The sequence below is a fragment of the Pristis pectinata genome, chromosome 26 (genome assembly GCF_009764475.1).
Source record: "Pristis pectinata isolate sPriPec2 chromosome 26, sPriPec2.1.pri, whole genome shotgun sequence".
NCBI classification, from domain to species: domain Eukaryota; kingdom Metazoa; phylum Chordata; class Chondrichthyes; order Rhinopristiformes; family Pristidae; genus Pristis; species Pristis pectinata.
This window is the reverse complement of record NC_067430.1, coordinates 25,442,432-25,468,901: the sequence shown is the minus strand read 5'-3', so window position 1 is coordinate 25,468,901 and position 26,470 is coordinate 25,442,432. Positions and strand designations below refer to the sequence as shown.

Here is a 26,470-nt window from a genome sequence, read left to right as displayed (position 1 = left end):
GGACACTTCTGAGAAATTAGCTACCTAATATATGTACTAGTGGAATAAATGAAGGATATAGCAAAGCATGATTTGGCAAATTGTTTTTCAGTGATTTCTGTGGGAAGGGGTATTTAAAACTTTAAAGTGGAATCTTTTTGAGCATATAATGTACTATCTTTTCAAATGGTTTTTACACTTGAATGACTGCAAAATGTAACCAAACATTTCTTAAATGTTTTCAGATGTGCAATCAACCATCTGTCAGTCAGCTGCTCAGCAACATCCGATCCCAGTGTATTTCCCATACTGCCCTTGTGTTGCAGGGAGCCCTCACACAGCCAAGGTTGGTTTCTTGGTCAAATTGTAAATGTACTTCAGTTTTTATTTACCTTGGTAAATTAAATCAAGAGACTGTGTGTGTGTGTGTGGAATTCTTGGCAATCTGGGGAACACAATTCACGGGATTGCATAGTATTTATCCGTCAGTATAGTCAGTAATTTGGAAGCATGGACTAATGATGCAGAGGCACAAATTCAAATCCCATTATGACTGAGGAATTTCAATTTAATTTGTGGGAGTGAGTGGGAAGAGAATCTCGTATATTATTGAGTCGATATAAAGCCAAGTCAGAGTTTGTCACATGCGCTGGTGCAATGAAAAACTTTGAGCAGCATCACAGGCACATTACATTAGAGATGCAACATTCAGAAGAAAAACAAATTAAACATATAAAATTATATAAGAGAGAAAACAATTAGAACAAAAAATAGTTAATTGTAGTGCAAAGTGGTCAGTGTTGCTATTACTGAGTTAGTGATTAGGGTTGTGCTGGTTGGTTCAAGAACTGAATGGTTGAAGTTGTTCTTGAACCTGGTGGTGTGAGACTGGGCTTCTGTACCTCCTGTGAGAAGATAGCATGGCCCAGATAGTAGGGATCTTTGATAGATGTTGACGCCTTGAGGCAGTGTCTCATGTAGATAGTTTGGATGGTGGGGAGGGATGTGCCGGTGATGTATTGGGTTGAGTCCACAACTTTGCAGCTTCCTGCATTCCTGTGCATTTGAATTGCTGTACCAGACCATGATGCAACCAGTCAGGATACTTTCAACAGGATATCTGTAGAAGTTCTAGTGTTCGGTGACATGCTGAATCTCCTTAATCTTCTAAAAAAATTAAGATCCTGGTATGCCTTCATTGTGAGTGCATCCATGTGCTGGGCCAAGGATGGGTCATCCAATATGTTAATGCCCGGGAATTTAAAACAGCTGATCCTCCAGCCCTGATCCACCAATGTAGACAATGAATATTTGCCGTCCCTTCCCTTCCTGGTCAACGATTAGTTCTTTAGTTTTACTGACGTTGAGCAACAGGTTGTCAGTGGGCCACCACTCAAGCAGGCGTCCCCTCTATGCTGACTCATCACCACCTGTGATTTGTCCAACAGTAGTGGTGTTGTCAGTGAATTTGTATATGGCATTGGAGCTATGCTTAGCCATAGTCATATGTATAGGGAGTAGAGCAGGGAGCAGAGCCTTAAGGTGCACCTGTGTTGATGGTTGGGAAGGAGGGGATGTTACCAATAAACCCAAGAGCAATTAGAGGCTGGTGATAAATGCTGGCTTTCACACTCTGTGAAAGAAAATTTAAATAGAAAAAAACTTCTTCCTAGTGTATCTATTAACTTGATTCTTTCTTTGAGCAATGACTGGATTTATTCTTTTCTCATGGAGCTTGATCAAATGGAACTAATCCATTCACATAGCCGGTGGATAATACCAATCTGACACTTCAGCTACTGCTTTTTTTTCCAAATCCTCCTCCCTGCTCCAGGTTTTGCATCCTATGTTGGATTTGTGGCTGTAATGTATATTGATATTTGGTGTATCTGAAGCCTGCGTTTTCCATTTTGCTTTGAGGTTTAGCATTTACCTTGTTACATATGGGAAATTGTGCAGGACTTTTAGTGGGTGGAGTCTTGCAAGTTTTTAATTGTCTCTGAATGTCAAGGACATTTTGGAAATTCTCACTAACAGCTTTGACTGATTGGAGGTCTGTATCATGCCAGCTGAGTGCTGGTTTCTGTCCAGATTGTGTTGTTCAGTTTAAAGGGCTATGGCGATTGGTGCTCTAAATCCAGCATTGGTGAAATGCTTGTTACTTGTCTGTAAGAAGCCAAAAAAAAATGGGCACATAAGGTAATTTCATGGTGAATAAGGCCACTGTTTATTACTGGGTGACCAGTCAAATGAAGCTATGAAAGAAGATACAGTACTTTGCAATAAATATAGTCGGTGATATATTGATATGGTCACTAGTTTGCAAATGGGGAAAAATTATCATCTTCAGCTTCAGGTGGTTCACGTAATGTTTGTGATGTTGTTTGATTTATGCCAGTAAACAAGAACACAAAATGGGACCAGGAGTAGGCTGTCTGGACCTTGAGACTGCTCTGCTACTCGATATGATCATGGATGATCTGCCACAAGCTCAACTCCTCTTCTGTGCCAGTTGCACAAAGTCCTCAATTCCCTGATTTTTTTTTTCAAAAATTTATCTACTTCGCCTTCTAGTTTCCATGACAGAGGGTGGCAATTATCTAAGAAATTCCTACATATGATTTTAAATGGTTGTGCCTTTATCTTGTGACTCGTGTCTCCTTGCGTCTCCACGAGTGGTAACATTCCAACATCTACCTTGTTATGCCCCATAGGATCTTGTATGCTTTTCAAAAAAAAACACACCTTTATTCTCAACTTCAAAGAATGCACGTGACTTTGTCATTCTTAATCGGACAACTCTCACATCCCCACAATTTAATCTAATGAATCAATTCTGGACTGCATCGAATGCTAGCATATCCTAAAGAGTCCCAAATGATGTACAGTATTCCAGGTGTGTCCTTGCCAATTTCCTGTACAATTGTAACGATCATCGTGGTTTCCATGCCATTGGAATCAGTTGGTTGATTTGTGAAGTATCGTGTGCTTTTTGTAGTGCAACATCAAGTACACGCTAAACAAATACACGCACAGGCGTCTTCGCTCTGACACGGAATGAAGACCATCATCCTCGACTCGGGATAGCCACGACGAACGATGCTTTTCCATTTTTAAACTCTGACCCAATAGCAATAGGTCAATATGCCATTTGCTGCATCTGCATGTTAATGTGTGTTTCATGCACACAAACACTTGGATCCCTCTATACTTATTTGCAGTCTTTTTCCATTTGGTTAATAGCCTGCCTTTTGATTCTTCCTTAGTGGATGACCTCACACTTAACTTGGCAAATGAAGTTTAATATAGGTTTCACTCGCTCATCCTATCTATCTTACTGCAGAGTCCAGATGTCCTCTGCAGTGTCTTCCCACCTATTTTCATGTCATCAACAAACTTGGATGTCTACACTGTGCTTCCTCCTCCAAATCAGTAATGCAGGTGGTAAATAATGGAGGACCAAGAACTGCTCCTTGGGCACTCGACTAGATACATCCTTCCAGCCTTTCAAAAGACCATTTATTCTGGCTGTCTTCTATCTGATAACCAATCTTCAATCCACATTAACTTTCCTCCAATACTCTGAGCTTTATCTTGTGCACCAGACTTTGTGGCACCTTATCAAATGCCTTCTGGAAATCCATATTCGCTATACCTACAGCTTCCCCTTTCATACAGGTGTAGAAAATGACTGACAAACCAAACTGCACAGCATAGTTTACCTTCAGAGGGCGGAATTGCTTACAGGAAGTGAAATATAAATGTAACAGAGTAGCAAACAATCGAGTTTCCTTAAAATTACATCTAAAGGGGCTGTAAATTAAAGCTTTATAATTTATAGTGGTATAGTAACTTTTTTTTAATCTTATAAGTTGTCATTAGCATTTTAATAGTGCTGGCAGTTTGGGAGAAAGCCAGTGACTAATTCTTGATGCAAGTAAACCTTACTGGCTCTCTGAACATTCCTGAGCAATCACTTCAAATTTGAGTAAAGCAAGTATTCATCTTGGAATTGGGTTATTACAAAAGTTAATGAGGCAAAAAAATGCATTTGTATTCCACAGGTCATTGTTGCAGCAGTCGTTGCTAGTGCCCTATATGTTGTGTCGGAACCTTCCTTATGGCTTCATTCAAGAGCTGGTTAGAATGACTCATCAGGACCAAGAGGTATTCAAACAGGTGAGTTGAAGCTATTCCTGGATTCATTCATTCTTATCTCATGAAAAATATTAGACTTGTTTCACTTTGAATCTACAGCATTCTGATTAGGAGACAACCTTCTATTCAGAGACTTGTACAAGCCTGATCTGTTTTTCTGGGCAGTACTGACTGTACACACTTTTGAGTGAGACCTTGAACTTAAGGCTTATTCTTGGGTGAATGCAATAGATTCTGTGGCATTATGCAAGTAGAGCACTGAGGAGACATGGGTCACAAGATAACGGCAATAATTTGTTTACATAGAACACTGCAGCACAGGAACTGGCCCTTCACCCCATGATGTCTGTGCTGAGCTTGATCCCAATCCAAAATAATCCCATCTGTCTGTATATGATTCATATCCCTCTATTCCCTTTATTTTCAGTTAAAACTACTTGAGACACTGACACTTCTTGGGTGCCTGTATTTAAATACGCTTTGCATAATCAAAAGTTTTGGTTGCTTTAGATGTGCTGAACTTTTATTTGTTCCTCTTAGAGAAAGTCAGCGCTGGACTGCTGACTACTCTTGATAAACTTGTTTATACCCAAAGATTGAATTATCCAGCTGTTTCAGTTGAGCAACATACAAGCAAAACAAATGGGGATTGTGGAGCATCTCATCCACAGATGATTTCAGTTAAAGAAACTGACAATATTTAAGCTCCACCCTCCACTACCCTGACAAGTTAAATAGGGTTATTTTGTTTCTCTCCTCATTGTTTGTTTTGATTTTTAAATTGGCCTTCTGCAGTGCTTTACGTTGCAATTTTTGATGCAAGGTTTTAATTTCTAAACTTGAATTTTTAAAAGCCTTGCCCATTTAGAGGCATCTGCTGATATCATACTAGAATGTGAAGGCGATTGTGTCACACCATTGGGAGGTGATGGGAACAATAAGAAGGGGAAATAATGGATTGATGATGCACTGGTTTATACAAAGATACGTTTTGAAATGACGGCAATTCTAGGTTACTTAAGGAAACTCCCTATGGATATTAGGAAGAATTGGGAATGGCACATTGATTTCATAGAATGCAGAACAGTACAGCACAGGAGCAGGCCCTTTGGCCCACAATGTCTCTGCTGAGCATGATGCAAATTAAACTAATCCCTTCTGCCTGCACGTGAACCATATCCCTGCATGCTCATGTGCCTATCTAAAGCTTCTTGAATGCTGCTTATCATATCTGCTTCCACTACCACTCCTGGCAGTGCGTTCCAGGCACCCACCACTCTCTGCTTTATATATAAAAAAAACTTGCTCTGCACATCCCCTTTTAAAAACATGCACAGACATGAAAGCTATGCCCTCAAGTATTTGACTTTGCTACCCTGGGAGAGAGATTCTGACCATCTACCTTATCTATATGCCCTTCATAATTTTATAAACTTCTGTTGGGTCTCCCCTTAGCCTCTGACACTCGAGACAGAACAATCCAAGTTTGTCCAACCTCTTCTTACAGCCAATACCCTCTAATCCAGACAGCATCCTGGTAAGACTCTTGTGAACCCTTTCCAAAGCCTCTACATCCTCCCTGTAATGGGGCGACCAGAACAGTACATAGTACTTCAGGTGGGGTCTAACCAGAGTTTTAAATTGGTTCATTATTGCCATCTGCAACATGACTTCCTGACCCTTAAACACTATGCACCTAGTGATGAAAGCAAGCATGCCATACATCTTTATCGCACTTTGCCACTTTCAGGGAGTATGGGCTTGGATCCCAAGATCCCTCTCTTCATTTTGAATATATTGTGAAAATAAGCAAAAGTAACACGAGAGGTGCCTCTAATACTGCCAGGACAATAAGAATGTGCTTTTGTACTACCACATCTTCACTGCATTATCATGTTTTCATCTGTATTTTCCACTCTAGTCTTGGACATCACATGGGTGACATTCTGCCATGAAATTTGACTTTGTGAATTTGGATAGGTAATGAAGTATTGTTTTACTGTTATTTTGAGCTTGATATTTTCATCTTCTGTTCAACAGATCTTTATTCCAATTATACAAGGTCTGGCATCAGCAGTGAAAGAATGCTCCTTGGATGGTGATAACTTCAAATATCCACTTGTGGTGAGAAGGGTTGGTGGGTGGGGCAAGGGAGGGGGGTATCCTATACCCTCTGTCCTCGACCAAAATGTCATGATGCCGTTTTGAGTCCATATACTTAATTGTGTAAATTATTTAAAGATGGTTCTGAGCATGATTTAGTTGCTGCAAATTAGAACTCTTGTCATTTACAAATGCAATCTTTCTGCTTGATCTATTGAGATTTCTGTTATCCTGGGATACAAACAATCCAGATTCAAAGAATTCCCTCAGAATTCTTAAACAGATGTTCTTATTCTCGTGTGCATTTGTTTTGAATCTTCAGATAACTAAACACAAAAATGTGATTGTAAAGTTCTGTAAACAAACATTAATTTTCTGTATTAGTGCTCTAGTCCCTTTTGCCCACAGGAATTTCAGAAAGCTGATATTACGCGTATATGTAGGTCGTCATTTTAGGAGCTTCTTGTCAAGAGGTATCTGACTTATTGATCTTGTGCCAAAAGCATAATTTGCTTTCACTTTCTGCTTTGCTCTGAGAGCACGATAGCCTTCAGTTAACTGCAAAACTCTTGGGAGCAAACAATACATTTAAAGTACCTGCTTCAATCCCTGAGTTAGGGAATTTTTCCTTCATGTTACTGACTGTGGTGGAGATGGACTGGTTTATTTACAAAGTAAAACTTTAGGACTGGAAGGACTTAACATTTAAGCCAGTTTTATTATCTTTGGGAAAGGAATTTGAAATGCATCCAACCTTGTGGGTGAGAAGAGGGAAAACACCTGAAATCCTCTGGACGTGGATGCTAGAGTATTATTGATTAAACTATGTTGTGGGTATATAAAGTAGTATGATGTATGTTTCTAAAATTAGAGCAAAATTAGAAATTTTATGAATAATTAACTATTCGAATTGAAGTAAATTTGGTCAGTCTTTCAAAGCTTGTTTCTGTCAGTTCTTTGTTCTTAAGTCATATTAAGCTCCTTTTCTGTTAGGCATTACAAGAATTGTGCGAAATTAAGTTTGGGAAAACTCATCCTGTGTGCACTTTGGTAAGTTTTATTTCTTTATTGAATCTGAATTGCAGCTTATTGCACCAAGCATCTTTTCTAAGATGGTGGTTAATTTAAGGAAAAGAAATCGAATTAAATTGCAAATCCAGTAAAGAGAACCAGCCATAGAGTGTGATGGGATGGAAAATTGTTCTTTTGGGGGGTGTGGGGGGAAGGCTTAAGTGTAGCTGTATGTGTTAGGAAATTTTTTTTTGTTTTATGCCCAGAACTTAAACTCTGTTTACTAACTACACTTAATAACTTGATTGCAGTATCCCATGTGTAGCTGATCCTTGCAACCAAAAGTCTAGCTTCAATCTCTTGTCACTATTGAATTAGTTGGCTTCAGCTAAGGGTCTCTTAGAATGTTATAATTGGTCCTGGTACCCTTTAACTTAGAACAGGATGATTTAACCAGTGATTATTCAGTAACTCTGTTTTGAAGCAGGGAAGTTTGAATTTTGATTTTTATTCAATGAGACTCAGCAGGGATGTTCCATGGTCAAATTCTGCCAGTATTTGCATGGTAAGTAATTGAGAAGATGCCATTTGCAGTCAGTGGAGTCTGTCAAAGAATTAATGCTCTGGGAGATGATCCAAAGTACAAAACTGAGAGGGGAAATGACCTCATTTGCCAATGGAAAATACTCAGCAGTAATTCCATTGTTAACTGCCCAATTCTTTTGCTTTCACAGGTGATATCATTGCCTTTGTTTTTGCCTGATCCTTTGAGTCAAGGCACAGGCAGAGAGTTGCAAAGACTTTCATTCCTTGGAGCTTGCTTCAGCCTGTCTGTTTTTGCTGAGGATGATGTAAGTACAATGGTATATTCAATTACTTGTTTCTGTCTTTAATTCAGAGTGACCATTGTGACTGTAATAATAAGTGTAATGGAGAGGAACTGATTTTTGGAATTGCAGAATACTTTTTGTTTGTGCATGTAAAACTACACAGTAGCACTGCTCATCCAATTTAAGTTCCAGAAGGGAACGTGTATTCCTAGTATACTTGTATTCCTGCCAGTTAATTTTCTCCATTGAATAGTTTAAAAATTTGCAAGTCATGGAGTAAGTATATACACCATCATATTTGGCGTCACAGGTAGATAGGGTCGTAAAGAGAGCTTTTGGCACTTTGACCTTCATAAATCAGGGCATTGAGTATAAGAGTTGGGAATTTATGTTGAAGTTGTACAAGATGTCGGTGAGGCTGAATTTGGAGTATTGTGTGCAGTTCTGGTCACCTACCTACAGGAGAGATATCAATAAGCTTGAAAGAGTGCAGGGAAAATTTACAAGGATGTTGCCAGGACTTGAGGACCTGAGTTATAGGGAAAGGTTGAATAGGTTAGGACTTTATTCCCTGGAGTGCAGGAGAATGAGGGGAGGTCTTAGAGGTATACGAAATTGAGGGGTCTAGGTAGGGTGAATACATACAGGCATTTTCCCCTCTGGTTGGGTGAGACTAGAACTAGAGGACATAGGTTTAGGGTGAAAGCTGAAATATAAGGGGAACTTGAGGGGGAACTTCTTCACCCAGAGGGTGGTGCGAGTGTGGAATGAGCTGCCAACAGAAATGGTAGATGCAGGTTCAATTGTAACATTTGAGAGAGGTTTGGATAGGAGGGGTTTGGAGGGATATGGTCCGGGTGCAGGTAGATGGGACTAGGCAGAAGATCAGTCGGCATGGACTAGAAGGGCAGAAGGGCCTGCTTCTGTGCTGTAGTACTCTATGACCTTAGCACCCTTCAAGTCGTCATAATTAAGACCAGAGTAAGTGCTTAAGTTGTGTAACTGCCTCAAACCAATTGAGGAATTGGTCAGTACAGTTACAGGCAAAGACTGAATCATAGAACTTTATAGCACGGGAAGTGGGCATGCAATTGGAGTTTGCGTATTCTGTTATTTTGGGCTGTGAATTTCAGATCTCCACTTTGAGTAAACTAACATTTTTTTCTGCTGTGTAACCTTTCCCAAATTACTTTGAATCTGTGACCTCTCTACTGATTGTGGGAAGCAGCACAGCAAGTATGCATTAATAAAGAAAATTAAAATGCTGGCGGCATTTTTCGACTTGGTGACAAATTGGCTGACCTTTAACTCATTGTAATGCAGTCTGTGTACAGAAAGAGTGGTGGGAAATTACATTAGTGGTCGGTGATCTAAAATTGAGGCCCAACTTGAAATTTACACAGTTATTAAAAATAAAGGAAATTGCCTATTTTTATTATAGATCCTAGTCTTACTCACTTTCCCAAAATGAGCTTTATTTTTAGTGTAGAATATGGTGAAATAACATGACTAAAGAGACTCCTATCCTTCTGAGACTTTCAAAATGTTCCTCCTTCATTGTTCCCTGTCTTTCATATGCAAGTGAATAATGATTATGCAGATGACTATCTGGCCAAATAATTGCTCATATTTACAAAATTCATTTATGTTCTATATACTTGATCCCCAGAGAAGCTACTACCTCAACTTTTAAATGGTCAGTTTCTCAATTCAGACTGTCAGGACTTTGACGTGTGTTTTGTTTTAGACAAGAGTTGTGGAGAAATATTTCTCTGGGCCTACACTTACGCTTGAAAATACCAGAGTTGTCAGTCAGTCCTTGCAACACCATCTGGAATCAGCCAGGGTAAGTACTTGAAGCTGAACTTCTCATGTGAAGAACACTTAATACTTTTTTTCAAACTGTTTTTGCAGAAGTGTTTTTTTCCCTATTCCTGTTGCCACAAGATATCACAGTATCTTTAAAGCTGCAGTGGCAAAACACGTGATGTTTTGTGGTCTTTTTATTTTAAAAAAAACATCTCACTGACTTACCTGCTAGATTGTGGTCAGCTAATGATGTTTAACTTCCAAAACCTCTAGTGAGGAAGATAATACAGCAGATGTGGAAATGCAAAGTGCAATGATTAGCATCTCTAAGGAACTCAACTCTTTATAACCTATGCGCACAGACTTTGTATGTGAGAGCATTTGATCTGTTGCAGGTAGCCAACATTTGCAGTGTTTTTTGTTTATTAGAAAGATTATATTATATAGTAACAAGATCCTATGCATATCACTGCAAAGCACAGTCTAATAACTTTTAGACCGAAGCAAAATTTTGTGGATGCTGGAAGTCTGAAATAATAGATGATTTGGAAATTCTTAACAAATGGAGACAAAATGAAAGTTTGTTTGCATATCTTTCATCAGACTAGGCATTTCCAGGAATACCTAACCATTAGCTATTTTCTCTCTCTCCATGTAGCTTGATCTATTGAGTATTTGCAGCACTTTTAATATATTTTATTCCGTAGACTTGTTCTTAATCTCTGGGGAGAGAGCAGGATGGAATTCCTTGGTTTGGGTTTTGTCATACCTTGTAATTATTTTTATCCAAACATTTCTGAAAGAGCTGAGGTGAGAGTTCTAAACTGTGGTTAAACTGAAGTCAGTGGAAATTGAGAGTGGAAAATGCTTTGGTTGTACAAGTTGTTGAAACTCTGCAGTCAGGGATTCTTGGGACCTGACCGATACTGGACCACAAATTCTCAGAGAACCTCCTACATACAGTATGCCTCACCCCTAAGCTTGGGTTGATGCTGCACATTTATTGCTATGTCATAAAAGTAGAATAAAGCTTAAAACAGAAAATTATCATAAATGTCAGAAATGTTTTTGTTTTATGAAATATAATATGAAGCTTACAATTGACAAGCTGTACAGTACTTTCATCATGTGTAATAGAGCTTAAGACAGAAAACTTTTAGTGCTGCCATACATCCACTTCCATTGTCCTAATGGTCAATGGTAGCTCAGATTACGTAGGGTCCGAGAAGGTGGAGGGAAGTGGATTACCTATGCTAAATTGTCCCTTGGTGGTCTTCTCAACCATCTACGTTGAACCACTGTTCCAAAGTAGTTTGCTTTGTGTACTGCAATTCTTTTTGTTTAAATTAAATCAGCCATAATTGTTTTTCGTGCAATTAAATTTCTAGTCAGTTGGATACATGTATCAATAGAAATTTTCTTTGACTTCCTCCTCCTCTTCTGCATTTCTTTCATCTTGTTTCTTGTTGTACCATTTCCACAATATTTTTATCAAATTCATCCACTGCTCCTGATTTTCTTTTGTCATATCTTTGGTTACTTCAAGATACTTTGACTCTATCATACCCTTAGCATACTCCAATTCTTGGTTAATTTTCTTTTCACTAGAAACTTTAAATTCAGCAAAGTTAGGATCCTTGTCTTTCTCTGTCTCAGCAACTGAGATTGCTCACAGTTTGTGCCAGCCACCCTGCAGTGTACCTTTATCAAATATCCCAGGCTGAAGTGAGTGACCACATGATGTCCTTTAGGTTTAATTCCTTCATGATCAATGTCACAAGCTTCCTGTCATTCACTGCAATGAACAAATGGTGCATGTACTCTGACCTATATTTACATTTCAGTGAATGCAATATACCCTGGTTACAGGGCTGAATCAAAGCAGTACAGTTAGGAGGTGAATACAGCCCAATAACATTATCTTTGACTATAGGTTCTGCTTTGGGGTGGGCTGAACTTTTACACTCTGGATACAGTCCAACAGAGTTGCATTGTGCTCCAGCATCCAGTTCAAAACTTTCAAACCATTCACGACAGTTTTATTCTCCACCCTTGTTACCATGGTAGATGGTAAAATTTTCACCCCTTTAAAAGGCCTTGGGCATGCACTTTTACTGATCTTAATATGAGATTGTTTGTATGCCAGCTGCATTGCTGCAGCCAAGAATTGAGAGCCTATTCTTGGAATCCTTACCTCAGTTGGAGCTGTCTCAATATCCTGGGCAAGGGTTTTTCATGGCATGCAACACCACTACAAGGTAGTCTCATTGGTGTTATTCACCTGTTCTGGCGATTAAATTTTCCGTTGTCATTAACTGTGAAGATTTATCAGCAACTTTGCCTTGGCTTCAGTGTCTAGTGTATCGACTGTAAAATGCACTGGAGCAGCTGGCTGAGGATTATTTGATAATACCTTGTAACTCAGCCTCTTCCACTTGCAAGAATAAGGGCACATTGGCACATTTGTTCAAGTTGTGCACCCCTATAGACTTGGAAATGTATTGTTGTTCCTTCACCACTGAGCCTAAACCCGAGAATTGCCTATGTCGCATCATTGGAGAACCCTAATCACAAGCACTGTGGCAGTTCACGAAGGTAGCTCACTACACAAATGCAGGGGTAGTTAAGAATGACAGTAAATGTTGAAAATGCTAACTATTTAAAGCTATTTCTCTTCCCACAGATGTGGCTTGACCTACTGAGTATTTGCAGCATTTTCTGTTTATATTGCAGGTAGTTGAAGTCTGCAGCTTATGTGAAATGTGCTGCTGTTATATGGTTGGGATAGTGATCCTTTCATTTGCCTCATGACATGTACAATGGAATTATTATGTAGACATTTGCAGGTTTGAAATGGATAATATGTTATTTCTAAACTAATGTGGGGCCTCTGTATGGGCATCATTTTAACCACAGGTTTGTGTTGGGTTGAATGATCTTGCAGCTTTTGATGTCAAGTCTTTTATTTTGCAGACTGATCTTTTCAAAATTTTGCACAACATATTACTCAATGGTGAGACCAGAGAGAGCGCTTTGAATTATATGGCAGCGGTGGTAAATCGCAATATGAAGAAGGCACAGATGCAAGTAAGTGTAGGATGAACTTCAGTGTAGATGCATGCATCATATGTCAGGTTAGCTCATTGGTGCTACTTTGAAATAAAGTGAAAATGAAAACTATTAGTGGTGGATATGTGCCTCTTGATCTTTGTTTTGGGCTTTGACTTATTGCTGTTCTCTAAAACTTTCAGGCTTTCTAATATTGTAGCAGGATGCAAGAACTCCAGTAGAAATTTTCTCCATTATTTTTGGAGTTGGCCTTCAGTCATTTGGGAACCACGTCATTTTATAGATTTAATCTCATTGGTTGCTGGGGGCACCACGTCCGTGAATAGACAGAAATGGAAGTATAAATTTTAATTCGTAATGAGTGTAGAATGTTAAAGAAACTGCTACATTTTGCAGTTGCAACAGGGAATTGAGTTTCATTGTTTTGTAGAGCATTTGGGGGACAAAATGTAAATAAACTTAAAATACATTTCTTATAGACGGATGACCGGATGGTATCGACAGATGGGTTCATGCTGAATTTTCTGTGGGTGCTTCAGCAACTGAGCACAAAGATCAAGTTAGAAACTGTAGATCCAATGTACATTTTCCACCCAAAGTGTCGCATCAACATTCTAGCAGATGAGACTCGTGTGAAAGCCTCTATGGAAGACATTAAAAGTTGGCTTGCAGAGCTCAGTAAGTAAATGTGAAGTGTTAAAGATATACCAAAACTGTTTGGAAACTTTTTACACAAAAATTGTGTATTTATTAAACTGTAGAAGTATATTCCTGTTTATAATGTCTACTAGTGAGTTTGAGGTGAGGCATGGTGTATGTCTGGGCTTGCAGCAGTTAATTGTATATCAGAAGTAAATTTACCCAGTACCAAGTCTATGTAGAGAACAAAGGAAATGAAATTTAAGACAGAAGGTGCAGCAACCTCTCAATAAAAACTGGGTAATGTCAAAGAGGCAATGACTGAAGGCGGATTTTAAATAGTGTTTTAAAATCAATCTGCCTGTGTGGTCACCAGGCTTAATTGGCATTAATTCCAAAAGCATTGTCACTTTGTGCAGTTTTCCTTTTTTTTAATATTAACCAGGTTTATGCTGACTTTAGAAAACTTTTATTCTTCATCTATTAGATGATCAGTCAAAGTTTGCTGAGCCAAAGTTCCCAACAGAATGTTTTTTCCTGACGCTGCATGCACATCATCTTGCTATCTTGCCAAGTTGCCGACGTTACATACGAAGACTACGAGCTATTCGAGATCTCAACAGGTAGGAAGAAACTAAATGTAAAGATGCAATTTTCAATTGTATAATGCTTTTCACTTTGCATCCAATTAAGTAGCATGTTGTAATGGAGAAAAGTATGTCAGCCATTTTAAGGACATTCAGATTCCACAAACAGCTATCTGATAATGGCCAGGTATTCTATTTATACTTGGATTGTGGAAGAAATATTTCCAGAAAATGAGCCCCCTCCAATATTAAGCCAAGGAGTCTTTTACACTGTATCCCTCCATTTACTGTATGCACTGTATCCCTCTGGTATTTCTCAGGCAGAAGATCAGGTCAGCTTGGACTAGATGGGCTGAAGGGCCTGTTTCTGTGCTGTAGCACTCTGATTCTATTACTTCACAGGAAAGTTGTCCTAGGCTTTTCTGGTTATGTCTTTGGAACAGGGTTTACTACTGTTTTGACTCTAAAGCAAGATTGCTATTGACTGAGCCATTGCTACTGGTTTGCAGATACAGGAAGTCCCCGGATTACGAACGAGTTCCGTTTTTGAGTCTGTTTGTAAGGTGAATTTGTATGCAAGTCGGAACAGTTACGTACAGTTCACATCTAGCGCCAGTTGGTCCTAAATCACTGCAAACTTCAGTTATTTATTGCCAGGTATTAAGATCCGAATGGAATTTTGATTCCAGTTTCATTATAATTCCACACAATGTGAAGTAATCTGAAATACAGCATAACTTGTTATCACTGGGACATGTGAAGACTGTCATCAGTCTTATGTGCGTTTGGTGTCATTCATTACCGTACAGTACTGTAGAGGTACAGTTACCACATCGAGTGAATTTTGTGTATTTTCTGACTGACGGACAAATCAACTTAAGGACATCTGTAGAAACGGACCTCAGTCATTACCTGTCGAGGGAGAGCGGGTGCTGGATAGATAGAGAGGGAGATAGAGATAGATATTGTGGGTGGGGGCAGCGGGAGAGAGGGCTGGTGACCATTCATGGCATCCCTCATCATTCGGAACTCCACGAACATCCCTGCCCCGAAATAGCGGTACAGACTGTAACACATGAAATCCACGATCCAGCCATTCGCCACCTCTGTCACCTGGAAAAAGTCAACGCTGACAGGTAAACCGTTCTGCGCCCAATTCCGCACCTTCTTCCCGCTGTTCATAAGTACGGGCATTCGTAACCTGGGGACTTCCTGTACTTAAATGGTATAATTTCTTGTTTACAAATTGGCTTCCTTGAAGATTCAACGTGGCAAATTTTTATCTTCACCTGGTTTTGGGCTGGGGGGGTGGTGGGCGGTGGTGGTGGGGTGGTGCATGGTGGGGAGGATGCAAAAAATCATGCTGCTTATCTGAATTGGTTTATTTCTTGCCTATTGACATCTCATGATCTGCACAATTTTGTAACCAATATCAGCACAAAGTTGTTGGATTAAATTTTGTATAAAATTGCTGAACATCTTGGTTCAGTAGTGAATATTTTTCTAGCTGGAGATTGAGGGGAAAATGGTTTTTTGTCAAAAAAAAATTGACCAAAAAATTTGCCATTTCCCATATCCCTCAACCTCCTTTTGACAGTGGATAAAAACGACACCAGATATGCTTTGATGGTCAAATTTTACTGGTTCAGTTTCTGAACTATTTCTCATTTAACCAATCTCAGAATTGCAGCAAAGGATCAACTCCATTTGGCTTTGGGTCAGTAATTTTCAGTGTTCCCAATATAATTGCTATACCAGTGAAGTGATAGAACAGAATTTTCCTTGACTGCCTTTCATGCTGAATAACCTGTCACAGGAAAGGAGTTACTCAAAAGCTGCTCCTGCTAAATTCTATTCCAGAGATTTGAGCACGAAGATTAGGCTGACATGCTGTGCCAGATTGCAGGAGTGGTATGATTTTTTTTAAATGAGAAGCTCTCAGGAAGGCCTTGCAGTTCCTATGCTATCTATTTTGAAGAGCTGGGCAGTTACACCAGTATCCTTGTCAATATTTATTTTTTCAATTGATGTAACTAAAACAGATTTGGTTGTCACACTGCTATCTGTGGGAGATAGCTGTGTGCAAATTGGCTGCTGTTTCCTAAATTTGAAACATTGCATTGGCTATAAAGTACTTTTGGGTCTCCAGAGGTAATGAAAAATACATTAGTGCAAATCTTTTTACAGTAGAAAAATTGATGCTGGTAAAGTGAGTGAAGAAGTAAGCACAATTATCAATGTTAAAAGATTTATTTGCACTTGAGAGGGTAATCGTATCTTTGCGTCATGGAATTAATCCACTGGCATTGCCCAGTTGGAAGCTTGAGAGTGGAAGAGGTGTTTTTCTGTACTTGGGGAAAATTAAACCACATGAAATAGTGGTACTTGATGGAGGAAGTTCATAATCGCACCATTCTTGTAAATCAAGATTAGCAGACAACCTTCAACTGCAAATATGATCACCTTAGTTTTGTAATATTTATCTTCAAACTATATTCTGATGCAGTTTTAATATGCTTTCTTACTCTTTTTGTGTAAAATGTATTTATTTGTCTTGTAGGACTGTTGAAGAACTGAAAAATAGTGAAAACCAGTGGAAAGATTCTCCATTGGCAAACAGACACAGGGAGATGTTGAAACGATGTAAAACTCAATTGAAGGTATGTGAGAGCTATGTCTGATTATACAAGTTTATCACCGATGTTGTGCTTATTTGCAGCTGCTTTAGATTCTTGCAAAGAAGACTGGTATGAATTTGAATCTACCTTGACTACCAGGAAATCTAAATTCAAGTAATTGTATCTGTGATTTTTAAAAGTTAAATCAATAATGGTAACCAAGTCTACAGAAATGTTTTTTAAAAACCCATTCAGTTCACTCATTTCCTTCAGGCCATCTTTGCCTGTTCTGTCCTTGGTGACTCCAGAAGCACCAATGTAGTTGAGTCTTAACTGCACTTTGAAATGGCCTAACAAACTATTCTGTGTTGGGGACCACTTAGTGACAGCACCTATTCCTATCTGAGCATGATAAAACATCCATAATACTAAATGGAGGAAAACAGGTCACCTTGCTTCGCCCCTCTCTGAACAATGAAAGCTGCCCTTGCCAGCAGCGCCCACGTCCTTTTGAATGAACAGATGTTCTATATATAACCTGCATCGTATTTAGAATTCTTTAAAAGAAAATTCACATTGATTCCCAGTGATAGATACCTGGATTTTGTTTCTGCGGCAATTGGTAAAAATTTCATCTTTGAGAAATTTCAGATGGGTCCCTTTCCTTAAATTGGCTTCTAATGTGTGTTCAGAGTACATAGAACATTACAGCACGGTACAGGCCCTTCAGCCCATGATGTTGTACTGACCTTTTGGTGTACTCCAAGATCAATCTAACCATTCCCTCCCACGTCCCCCTCCATTTTTCTAACATCCATGTGCCTATCTAAGAGTCTCTGAAGTGTCCCTAATGTATCTGCCTCTACCAACACCCCTGGCAGTGCGTTCCACACACCCATTGCTGTTTTTTTTAAAACAAAAAGCTTGCTTCCCTCTATTCCTCCCCCCCCCCCCCCCCCCCACCCCATACTTTCTTCCAATCACCTTAAAATTATGCCCCCTTGTGTTAGCCATTTCTGCCCCGGGAAAAAGTCCTCTTGATCTATGCCTCTTATCTTGTACACCTCTATCAGGTCACCTGTCATCCTCCTTTGCTCCAAAGAGAAAAGCCCCAGCTCACTCAACCTCTCCTCATAAGACATGCTCTCCAATCCAAGTAGTATCCTGGTAAATCTCCTCTGCACCCTTTCTAAAGTTTCCACATCTTTCCTAAGTGTGGTCTAACCAGGGTTTTATAGAGCTGCAACATTACCTCGTGGCTCTTGAACTCAATCCCCCGACTAATGAAGGCCAACATGCCATATGCCGCCTTAACAACCCTATCAACTTGTGCGGCAACTTTGAGGAATCTATGGACTTGGACCCCAAGATCCCTCTGTTCCTCCACACTGCTAAGAATCCTGCCATCAATGCTGTATTCTGCCTTCAAATTTGACCTTCCAAAGTGAATCACTTCACACTTTTCCAGGTTGAACTCCATCTGCCACTTCTTGGCCCAGCTTTGCATCCTATCAATGTCCCTTTGTAACCCTCGCCAACCTTTTACCTTATCCACAATACCACAAACTGTTGTCATCTGCAAACTTGCTAACCCACCCTTCCACGTCCTCCGAGTCGCTTATAAGAATCACAAAGAGCAGGGTTCCCAGAACAGATCCCTGCAGAGCACCCTCACTGACCTCCAGGCAGAATATGCTCCATCTGCAACCACTCTCTGCCTTCTGAACCTTAAGTAAAAGATGTTACGAAGAGTCTTGAAAATGACTGTAATGACACTGTTAATAAGGTGGATGGAATGTACCATTTGTGTACTATTAAACAAAACTCACCAGATATTTGAAATGTATCATTGTGGTTGCAAGCTGAAGTACTTTGTGTTAATACCTGAGATTTTGTGTATTCATTCCAACTGCTCTTAAGTTGCCCACCATACTGATGTGGAAATAAATATCACTGTTCCTATAACATTAGTGAAAATGCTTCAACTCTCCATCTAATAGAATTGTTTGAGTATCTTTGCGAGACTGCAGCAGCTCAGTGCCACCTTAATGAGGGTGAATGGGAATCAAATTTAACTTCTGGCCTTTGCAGTGAGACCCACATCCCCTTAATTAAGAGTAAGAAATTTTATACATTAAAGTATCTAGACAGTGTTGTATGACCATAGAAATTTGTATAATTTTCAGGATGTCTTGAAACCCACAGCATTGCATAGCATAACAGAAAGTTACCAATTGGCTAATTGACATGTATTTATGCACCACCTAAGTGGTCATTCTGTATATTAAAGCACAATACCTGATTTCATAGGTTCTAGCTTTTCCTTTTGATGTTGGAAGTAAATCTGGACAGAAAAAACACTTTAATTGCCAGTAAAATTATGGTTTGAATGTAGTTTAATGCCTACAGTAATCTAATGTGTACACAGCAGTTTAAAAGTCCACTTTGCAGTTGTACAAGTGCTACATTATTAAATGAGCTTTTAAAAAAAAATGTAATGTCTTCAGAAATATACGCTTATGGTTATTTCATACCATAAGCAACAACTTTGAAGTATATAGTTAGTTATGTTCTTAAAACTTGGATAACAACTTTTCTAGAGCCAGAACAATGATTTGTCATAAGCCTGAAATTGCAGATTGTGTAATTCTAGTTAACTATCAATATGTGGTTCTCTCTAAAAGTATCTGGTACTTACTTAAGACCTTGTGAAACTGATCCCATAGCACTTCAAAGCCAATGAAGTGGTTTGGAAGGATAAGATGAAGTAGCTTATTTGTGCACAGCAAGACCCCCAGAAACAGCAATTTAATAAAACATCAAATTATCTGTTACTTTTAATACTGATAATTGAGCGACAAATGCTGAATTATCAGCTCAGTGCATGAGATCTTGTTCCCTTTGGGAATAATGCCCTATTTTTGTTATCCCTGTAAGAAGGAAGTAGGAACCTTTTTGGATGAGGTCTTGAAGTAGAACGTGTCCACTTGTTTTACATTTCCTTTGTACTGCATTGAGGTATCAGCTTATATTATGCACTTAACACTGAACGAATTTAACATTTTCGCATTATCAGCTTCAAATATTAAGATTCTGTTTATTGTATGCTAGCATTAAGTTTTTAGGTTGATCTCCTTTTATGGGTTTATCAAGATTCTGGCTTGACAACTCTTCCACTTGGTGAACTTTTTTTTAAGTAGTAGAAGCCCCTCATGGTTTGGCAATAGATTGAGTCCTAAATTAAAAGAACAGTGTGTGTGTAATATGAAGACAACTAACCTAGTGAGTTTTGCACGAGAATTTTATTCCTTGTATTTGTGGAAATGTCTTTTCTATTTTGCACGTAGAAACTGGTGCGGAGTAAAGCTTGTGCTGATGCAGGTTTGTTAGATGAGAATCTGTTGAGGAGATGCCTCCAGTTTTATGGCACGTTAATTCAACTGATCTTTCGCCTGGTTGATTCGCGCTACCCAGAGTAAGTATTCTACAGAAGGAATAAATTTACCCAGCACAGTGGTGTAGCTGGTAGAACTGCTGCCTCCAGTGGCCAGCTTCAAACCTAGTGCTCTTTGTGTGGAGTTTGCACATTCTCCCTATGATCACTTGGGTTTCTGGGTCTTGTGGTTTCCTCTGCATTCCGAAGATGTGTGAATCGGTAATTAACTGGCTGCTGTAATTTGTCCCTTATGAAGGTGGGTGGTGGAAACTGGGGAATTGATGGGAAGAGGTTATAGGGAAAATTAGTCGGGGGATGGGGTTATTCTGAGCTGGTATAGACTCTATGGGCTGAATGGCCTTCTGGGTCATAAAATGTGGTAAATTGCTGTATTTTGCCTAAATTAGAGGTAAATGTTCCTATGCAGTTAGATTTCATGGTCATGACCAGATTATGTTCCTGTTTACCTTCCCTCTGATTATATAGAGCTTGTTTTCAATAACAGCAGTTGTGATGAGGATTGCTGCCTTCACCTCATCTTGTCAACAAGAATTTCAAGTCCCGACATCTTTTACACCTCTCAAATTTCTTGATTGTATTGATTTGTGCTGTGATAAGTCTGGGTAGTTACTGCTCTCCCCTTGTTTGATTTAAGGGATAGAGCAAAAGAAGTACCTGAAATAAAAACGCAAATGCTGAATAGCTCAGCTGGTCGAGCAGCATCTGTGCAGTGAAATGGTTGATGTTTCTGGTAGGATGCCTGATGTCTTCAGGTGCTTATCATGCCAAGCAAGTGAATGGCCGGGGGTCTGACTTGCAGTCTGAAGCAGGAGCCTTGAGTTGGCCTTGCCTCGTTCTCTGCATTCGGACATGAAGTTTAATGGTTTGAGATATTTTAATTATACCAAGGAAAAAGTGCATCTGTATGGTATCTGCTAAGTTGAATTAGCTTTGAAGGGTGTAGAATTATCTTAACTGTCATGTAGAATTTCCTTTCAATGTGATTCAAAATTTCAAATTTGCTATGAATTCGAGAGTGGATGGAACAAGAATGACTGAGATGTGGGGTGTGATGCAAATTGGATTTTATTTCCTACACCAACTCTCCTTATAAAATTCATTGAGAGATTTGTATGGAAATTGAGTTGATTTTTTGCATGTGAATTCATAGCCATTAGGAATTGGCAGAAATTACCAGCAACCATTAAGTAGAATGGCCAGAGAAGAGACTTCCAGCAGTCCATATTTATTCAGACCTCATGACATAGACTCAAAGGGCCAAAATATCCTTTTTCTATGTAGGCTCTCAGCAATCCCATTTCCCCCACTAATTTTTCCTGTAACCTATACTCTCCCATCAACTCCAGATTCGGCCTACCACCAATGGACTTTTTAGGGACAATTTACATGGCCAATTAACCTACCAAGCACCTGCACATCTTTGGGTTGTGGGAGCATCCATTGAAACCCATACAGTTGTAAAAACGTACAAACTCACTTGCATCCCAAAGATCAGAATTGAACCTGGATGGTGAGTTAGAATTTCAACTAGTTACACCACTGTGCAGCCCTGCTTTTGTATTTTAATGCAAGTTTTTGCATCTGTGTTGACCACGTTATAAATTGCTGCGCTACCTATTCCAATTTAATAATTGGAGCTACTGGAAGATTGTGTTTCACCAGTTAAATTTTTTAAACAAAGTCAAAGATTTTAAACTGTCAGTAAACTCAGATTAGCACTGATCAAATTGATATTGTCAAGAGCATCTTACATTTTTATACAGCAACCTGAATGTAGAAAAATGCTTCAAGGTGTTGTGCAAGAGTGTTATCAAACAAAATTTGATAACACCCCAGGGTGATATTGGGACAGATGATGAAAAGATTGGTCATGGAGTTTTTAGAGGCCATTGTAGAGGAAGAGATAGAAGGAGGAAATTTTAATCATTTTGGTTAAAAGGTCAGAGTTGGTATAAGGCTGGAAGAAGTTAGCAAGAGGACAAAACAATGGACTGATTTGAAAACCAGACTTAGAATTGTAACATTGAGCCTTTGACTAATAATTGAGGCTTTGAGGTCAGCTTATGCAGGGTGAATGGAACTTTCATATACAAGCAACAGTTTCATGTGGTTCTGGGTTCACTGAGTGGGAAATGGGAGGAAGACCAGATGTGCGTTAGAACAGTCAAAACTGGAGTAGGTAAAGGGGCTGTGGTGGTTGGCAGGTGCTGAATTGGGCAATATTATACAGATGGTCTCATTAATGTGTGGCCCGTGGTCAAATTAATAAAATCTTGCTGAACCTTGAGCTGCTGCCAGGAAAAGGATTAAATTGAGAGTCTCAAATTGTTTAGATTTTGTGCCTGTGAACTTCAAGAGTGCAAAATGTTTGTTCTTCTCTCCTTGCAGCATGACACTTCCCCTTAATCCAGAGATCCCCAAGGTGTTTGCAGCATTGCCTGAATTCTATTTGGAAGATATTGCTGAATTTTTGCTGTTTATTGTACAGTAAGTAAATGTAATTTCAACAGGATTGACAATGTGGGGGTAATTCTTTGGATACTAGATTACCAGCTGATTGTTAAAGCAGACTCCCTTGAATAAATCTAAAAGCAAAAGACTGTAGAGGGTGGAAATCTGAACTGAATACACATTCTGGAAGTAATCACCAGGTAAGGCAGCAGCAATGGAGATGTCTATGGAGCGATGACCTGTCGTTGGAATTGTTCACCGACCTGAAGCATTAACTCTTTTTCTCTCGCTCTAGGTGCTGCCGGACCCCCTGAGTATTTCCAGCATCTTGTTTTCTATATCTCTTGCCTGAATGGTTGGTCACGCCACTGCTTTTGGAGAATTGGCACCCGAATATGCTCACTTAAATCAAGATTCATGTGTTTCCTTATAAACATATTAAAGTCTTCTATCTAACTTGTCACCTTTTAAGAAAATACTTAGACAACAAGAAAAACAGCCTTATTCTGTTTTTTTTTGTTTCAGCACTTGATAGCTTTAACCTCCAGGTTTGCCTATCTATGCACAAACACAGCATAGCAAGGCATTGATCTCAGGGTGGCCAACCAATGTTTTTACAGCTTCATTGAGTATTATAATCTCGTCTCGCCTCTCCCTCCTGAACACTCAAGCAGTGCTGCAGGGGATCAATTCCATTACAATTGCTTTTGAGAGTTAATCCAAATGATATGCCATAGAAGAATATTGAGTGAAGAGGAACCATTTCCCTTGGTGCTTCATATAAACCTAATGTTAATCAGATTATTGCATTTTGCAGATTGTGGAGTTACCAGAACAGATGGAATATTTTATTGGAGTAATTCATTGTAAAGCTTTGACTTCAATTTTACTTTTCTGGCTGTATGACCTAAAGTTTTAATTTAATTAACGCTTGAAACAACGACCACCAATATTCTTTCATTCTATACTCTTCAATGACAACAGGATCTATTTTTGGTGCCCTCTCACTTTGGCAGAGCAGATGGATTTCTACCTTGTGCTGAACTTTGGGGTTAGCTTGGATTGTATGTCTGACTACTTCATAGCACGTATACCTATTACATTAGCTGTATTCAAGTAATCACTGTAAATCAGCAATTGGTTATGAACAGATGTAAACATTCTTTATTTACATAGTACTGATTAGTTTTAAATTTACTATGGCAAGAACTGGAAGAAGAATGAATCCTTTAGAGATCTAAATTTCAGTGCCTTTTGTTTTATCACATTATGTGCCAGTTTTTCCATTTAATTTTTCATTTAATTTACTATTCATTCATCCACAGATATTCCCCTCAGGTTTTATACGAGCCATGTACTCAGGATGTCGTGACCTTCCTCGTTGTATTTATCTGTAGTCAAAACTATATCCGAAATCCTTACCTGATTGCCAAGCTTGTAGAAGTTGTGTTTGTGACCAACCCAGCAGTTCAGCCTCGAACACAGAAATTCTATGAAATGATGGAAAATCACCCACTGGCGACAAAACAACTTGTGCCTGCATTAATGAAATTTTACACAGGTATGCAGTTTTCCAATTTGCTTTGAGTAAAGGGTGAATATTCTCTATTTAGTTAGTGCAAGAGGAATAATTTGTATGCTTCTGGACAGGTGAGCTCAATCTGGAGCTTGGTTTACATGAGAGATGTCTCTACTGTTTTCATTGAACTTTAAGTACTACTGAAAATGTTTTTTTTGGTCTATGGGAAGCATAATCATTAGTCCAGTGTCAGATATATTGATCAGCATTTTTGAACGGATTGATTTTTTTTTCAATTTACTGAGAGACACCACAGGACCCAAGGCTGCTTTTAAGTTCTCTTCCCGAGATCCAGGGAGGTTTTAACAGGATTGATAGGAAAAGGATTTTTCCTCTTGTGGCAGAATCTAAAAATAGGGTTGCTGTGTTTATATATTTAAAAAAAATAAGTTGAATATTTTGAGATTTCCAGAGATCCACAATCCACAGAAAAAATTGGACCTTATTTCTGCTAAGTGTGGTGGGAGAAGCAGTACTTTTAAGGCAGGTTTAGATAGATTCTTGATACAAGAGGTTCTGAAAGATCACCAAGGGTAGATAAGAATGAACAGTTGAGGTTGCAGATTGATCAACATTGATCTTATTAAAAGTTGCATCAAGTTTGAGGGCCTGAGAGGCCTACACCTGCTTGCTTTTATGTTCCCTTTTGTTAACGAGAAACATCAAGTGACAAAACTGAATAATTGTAAGGAGAGTTGTGTATTTTTTTTTTAAAATAGTGAATTCTCTCTTTGTAGTCAAAGTACTGATCCATCACAAAGAAATGCTTGTTTTAATTGCTTGCTTTTCTGTCCTCATGCTTCTGGAGAATTGAACCCAACCCAAGTGTTTCCTCAGGTGTTGGTCATCCTCTGGTGCTTGTCCTACTAGTTATGAATCTAGGTGGTGGTCAATTTGGCTCTGAAAAGCATTCATTCCAAAACAATCTATAATTCAACACTTGAAGTTCTCGGAGAGGTGGATTGGAGACTAGTTATAATCATCAAAATGCTGTCCAGCCTATAGTTAGCTGCCTTGTTTGAGGCCAGTAATATCTTGAGAACCTAAGAGAGAAAACGACACAGGAACAGGCCCTTTGGCCCACTGTATATGCCAACCACCGTGCCAATCCAAACTAATCCCATCTGCCTGCATGTGGTCTCTATCCCTCCATTCTCTATCTATTTATGTGCCTGTCTAAATGCCTCTTATATATTGCTATAAATCTGTTTAACTTTCCCCCTCTCAGCTTAAAGCTTATGCCCTCTAGTATTTGGCACTTCCACCCTGGGTGAAAGGCTAACTACCTTACCTCATAACTTTATTTACTACTTTCAGCTTGCCCCTCGGTATCCAACACTCCAGAGAAAACAATCCAAGTTTGTCCAACCTGTCCTTGTAGCTAATATTTGAATGGGCCTTGAATAGATTTCATAGAATTTGTTGTTCATTTTGAGACTGTGCCATTAAATAAAAAATTGAAATTTAGCTTGTTTATATTGAGGTGCAGGACTTTATTTCAATTTGACGTTTAGAAGGCGGCACAATGTTTTAGTCATTATGGTCTTGAATGGCGAAGATATCTTTTGGACCCTGTAAGTAGGGCTGCGTGTTTTGCATTTGTATTACGTTAAAGAAGTACACGGTAATGAATTTGTCTTCACCTGCTGGTCACGGGAGTACTAGTTGACCAACCTGTTGTGCTAGACTCTATGCATTCAGTTCTGTTGATTTCAGTTTGTGGAGGGGAGTGCACTGGCAGTCAGTACTCCGGCATGCATTAACATCAAGGAAGGCAAACTAATTTCTTCCCCCACGTACTTAAAAGATTTTGCCTACTGTGTTATACTGACTTTTGGAGATGAATTTTTGGAAAGCAGCATTAAAATACGCTGTTACTTGATTTGCCACCTAGATGTTGAACATACTGGAGCAACAAGTGAATTCTATGATAAATTCACTATCCGTTACCACATCAGCACAATCTTTAAGAGCCTTTGGCAGAACGTAGCACATCAAGGCACATTTATGGAAGAGTTTAAGTAAGTTGATCCATCTTTTATTTTCTTGGGTATTAGTGCAAGAGTTGTCTAGCGGTTCGCATAAAGCTATTACAGTGCCAGCGACCTGGGTTCAATTCCGGCTGCTGTCTGTAAGGAGTTTATACGTTCTCCCCGTGTCTGTGTGGGTTCCCTCTGGGT

The 26,470-nt window shown here is 39.1% G+C and overlaps 1 protein-coding gene across 2 annotated transcripts in view; it reads left to right on the top strand.

Annotated features, from left to right (window-relative positions):
* The window catches only part of ube4b (ubiquitination factor E4B, UFD2 homolog (S. cerevisiae)), a 66,382-nt gene that overhangs the window by 28,421 nt on the left and 11,491 nt on the right, over positions 1-26,470 (top strand). For both annotated transcript variants that reach the window (XM_052039222.1, XM_052039223.1), the window contains 14 exons: positions 225-325; positions 4,044-4,158; positions 6,178-6,261; positions 7,234-7,290; positions 7,986-8,102; positions 9,829-9,927; positions 12,864-12,977; positions 13,439-13,637; positions 14,086-14,221; positions 16,746-16,845; positions 20,151-20,278; positions 22,649-22,747; positions 24,037-24,272; positions 26,185-26,311. In XM_052039222.1, the coding sequence (XP_051895182.1) occupies positions 225-325; positions 4,044-4,158; positions 6,178-6,261; positions 7,234-7,290; positions 7,986-8,102; positions 9,829-9,927; positions 12,864-12,977; positions 13,439-13,637; positions 14,086-14,221; positions 16,746-16,845; positions 20,151-20,278; positions 22,649-22,747; positions 24,037-24,272; positions 26,185-26,311 (1,712 nt within the window). The remainder of the gene's footprint in view (positions 1-224; positions 326-4,043; positions 4,159-6,177; positions 6,262-7,233; positions 7,291-7,985; positions 8,103-9,828; positions 9,928-12,863; positions 12,978-13,438; positions 13,638-14,085; positions 14,222-16,745; positions 16,846-20,150; positions 20,279-22,648; positions 22,748-24,036; positions 24,273-26,184; positions 26,312-26,470) is intronic.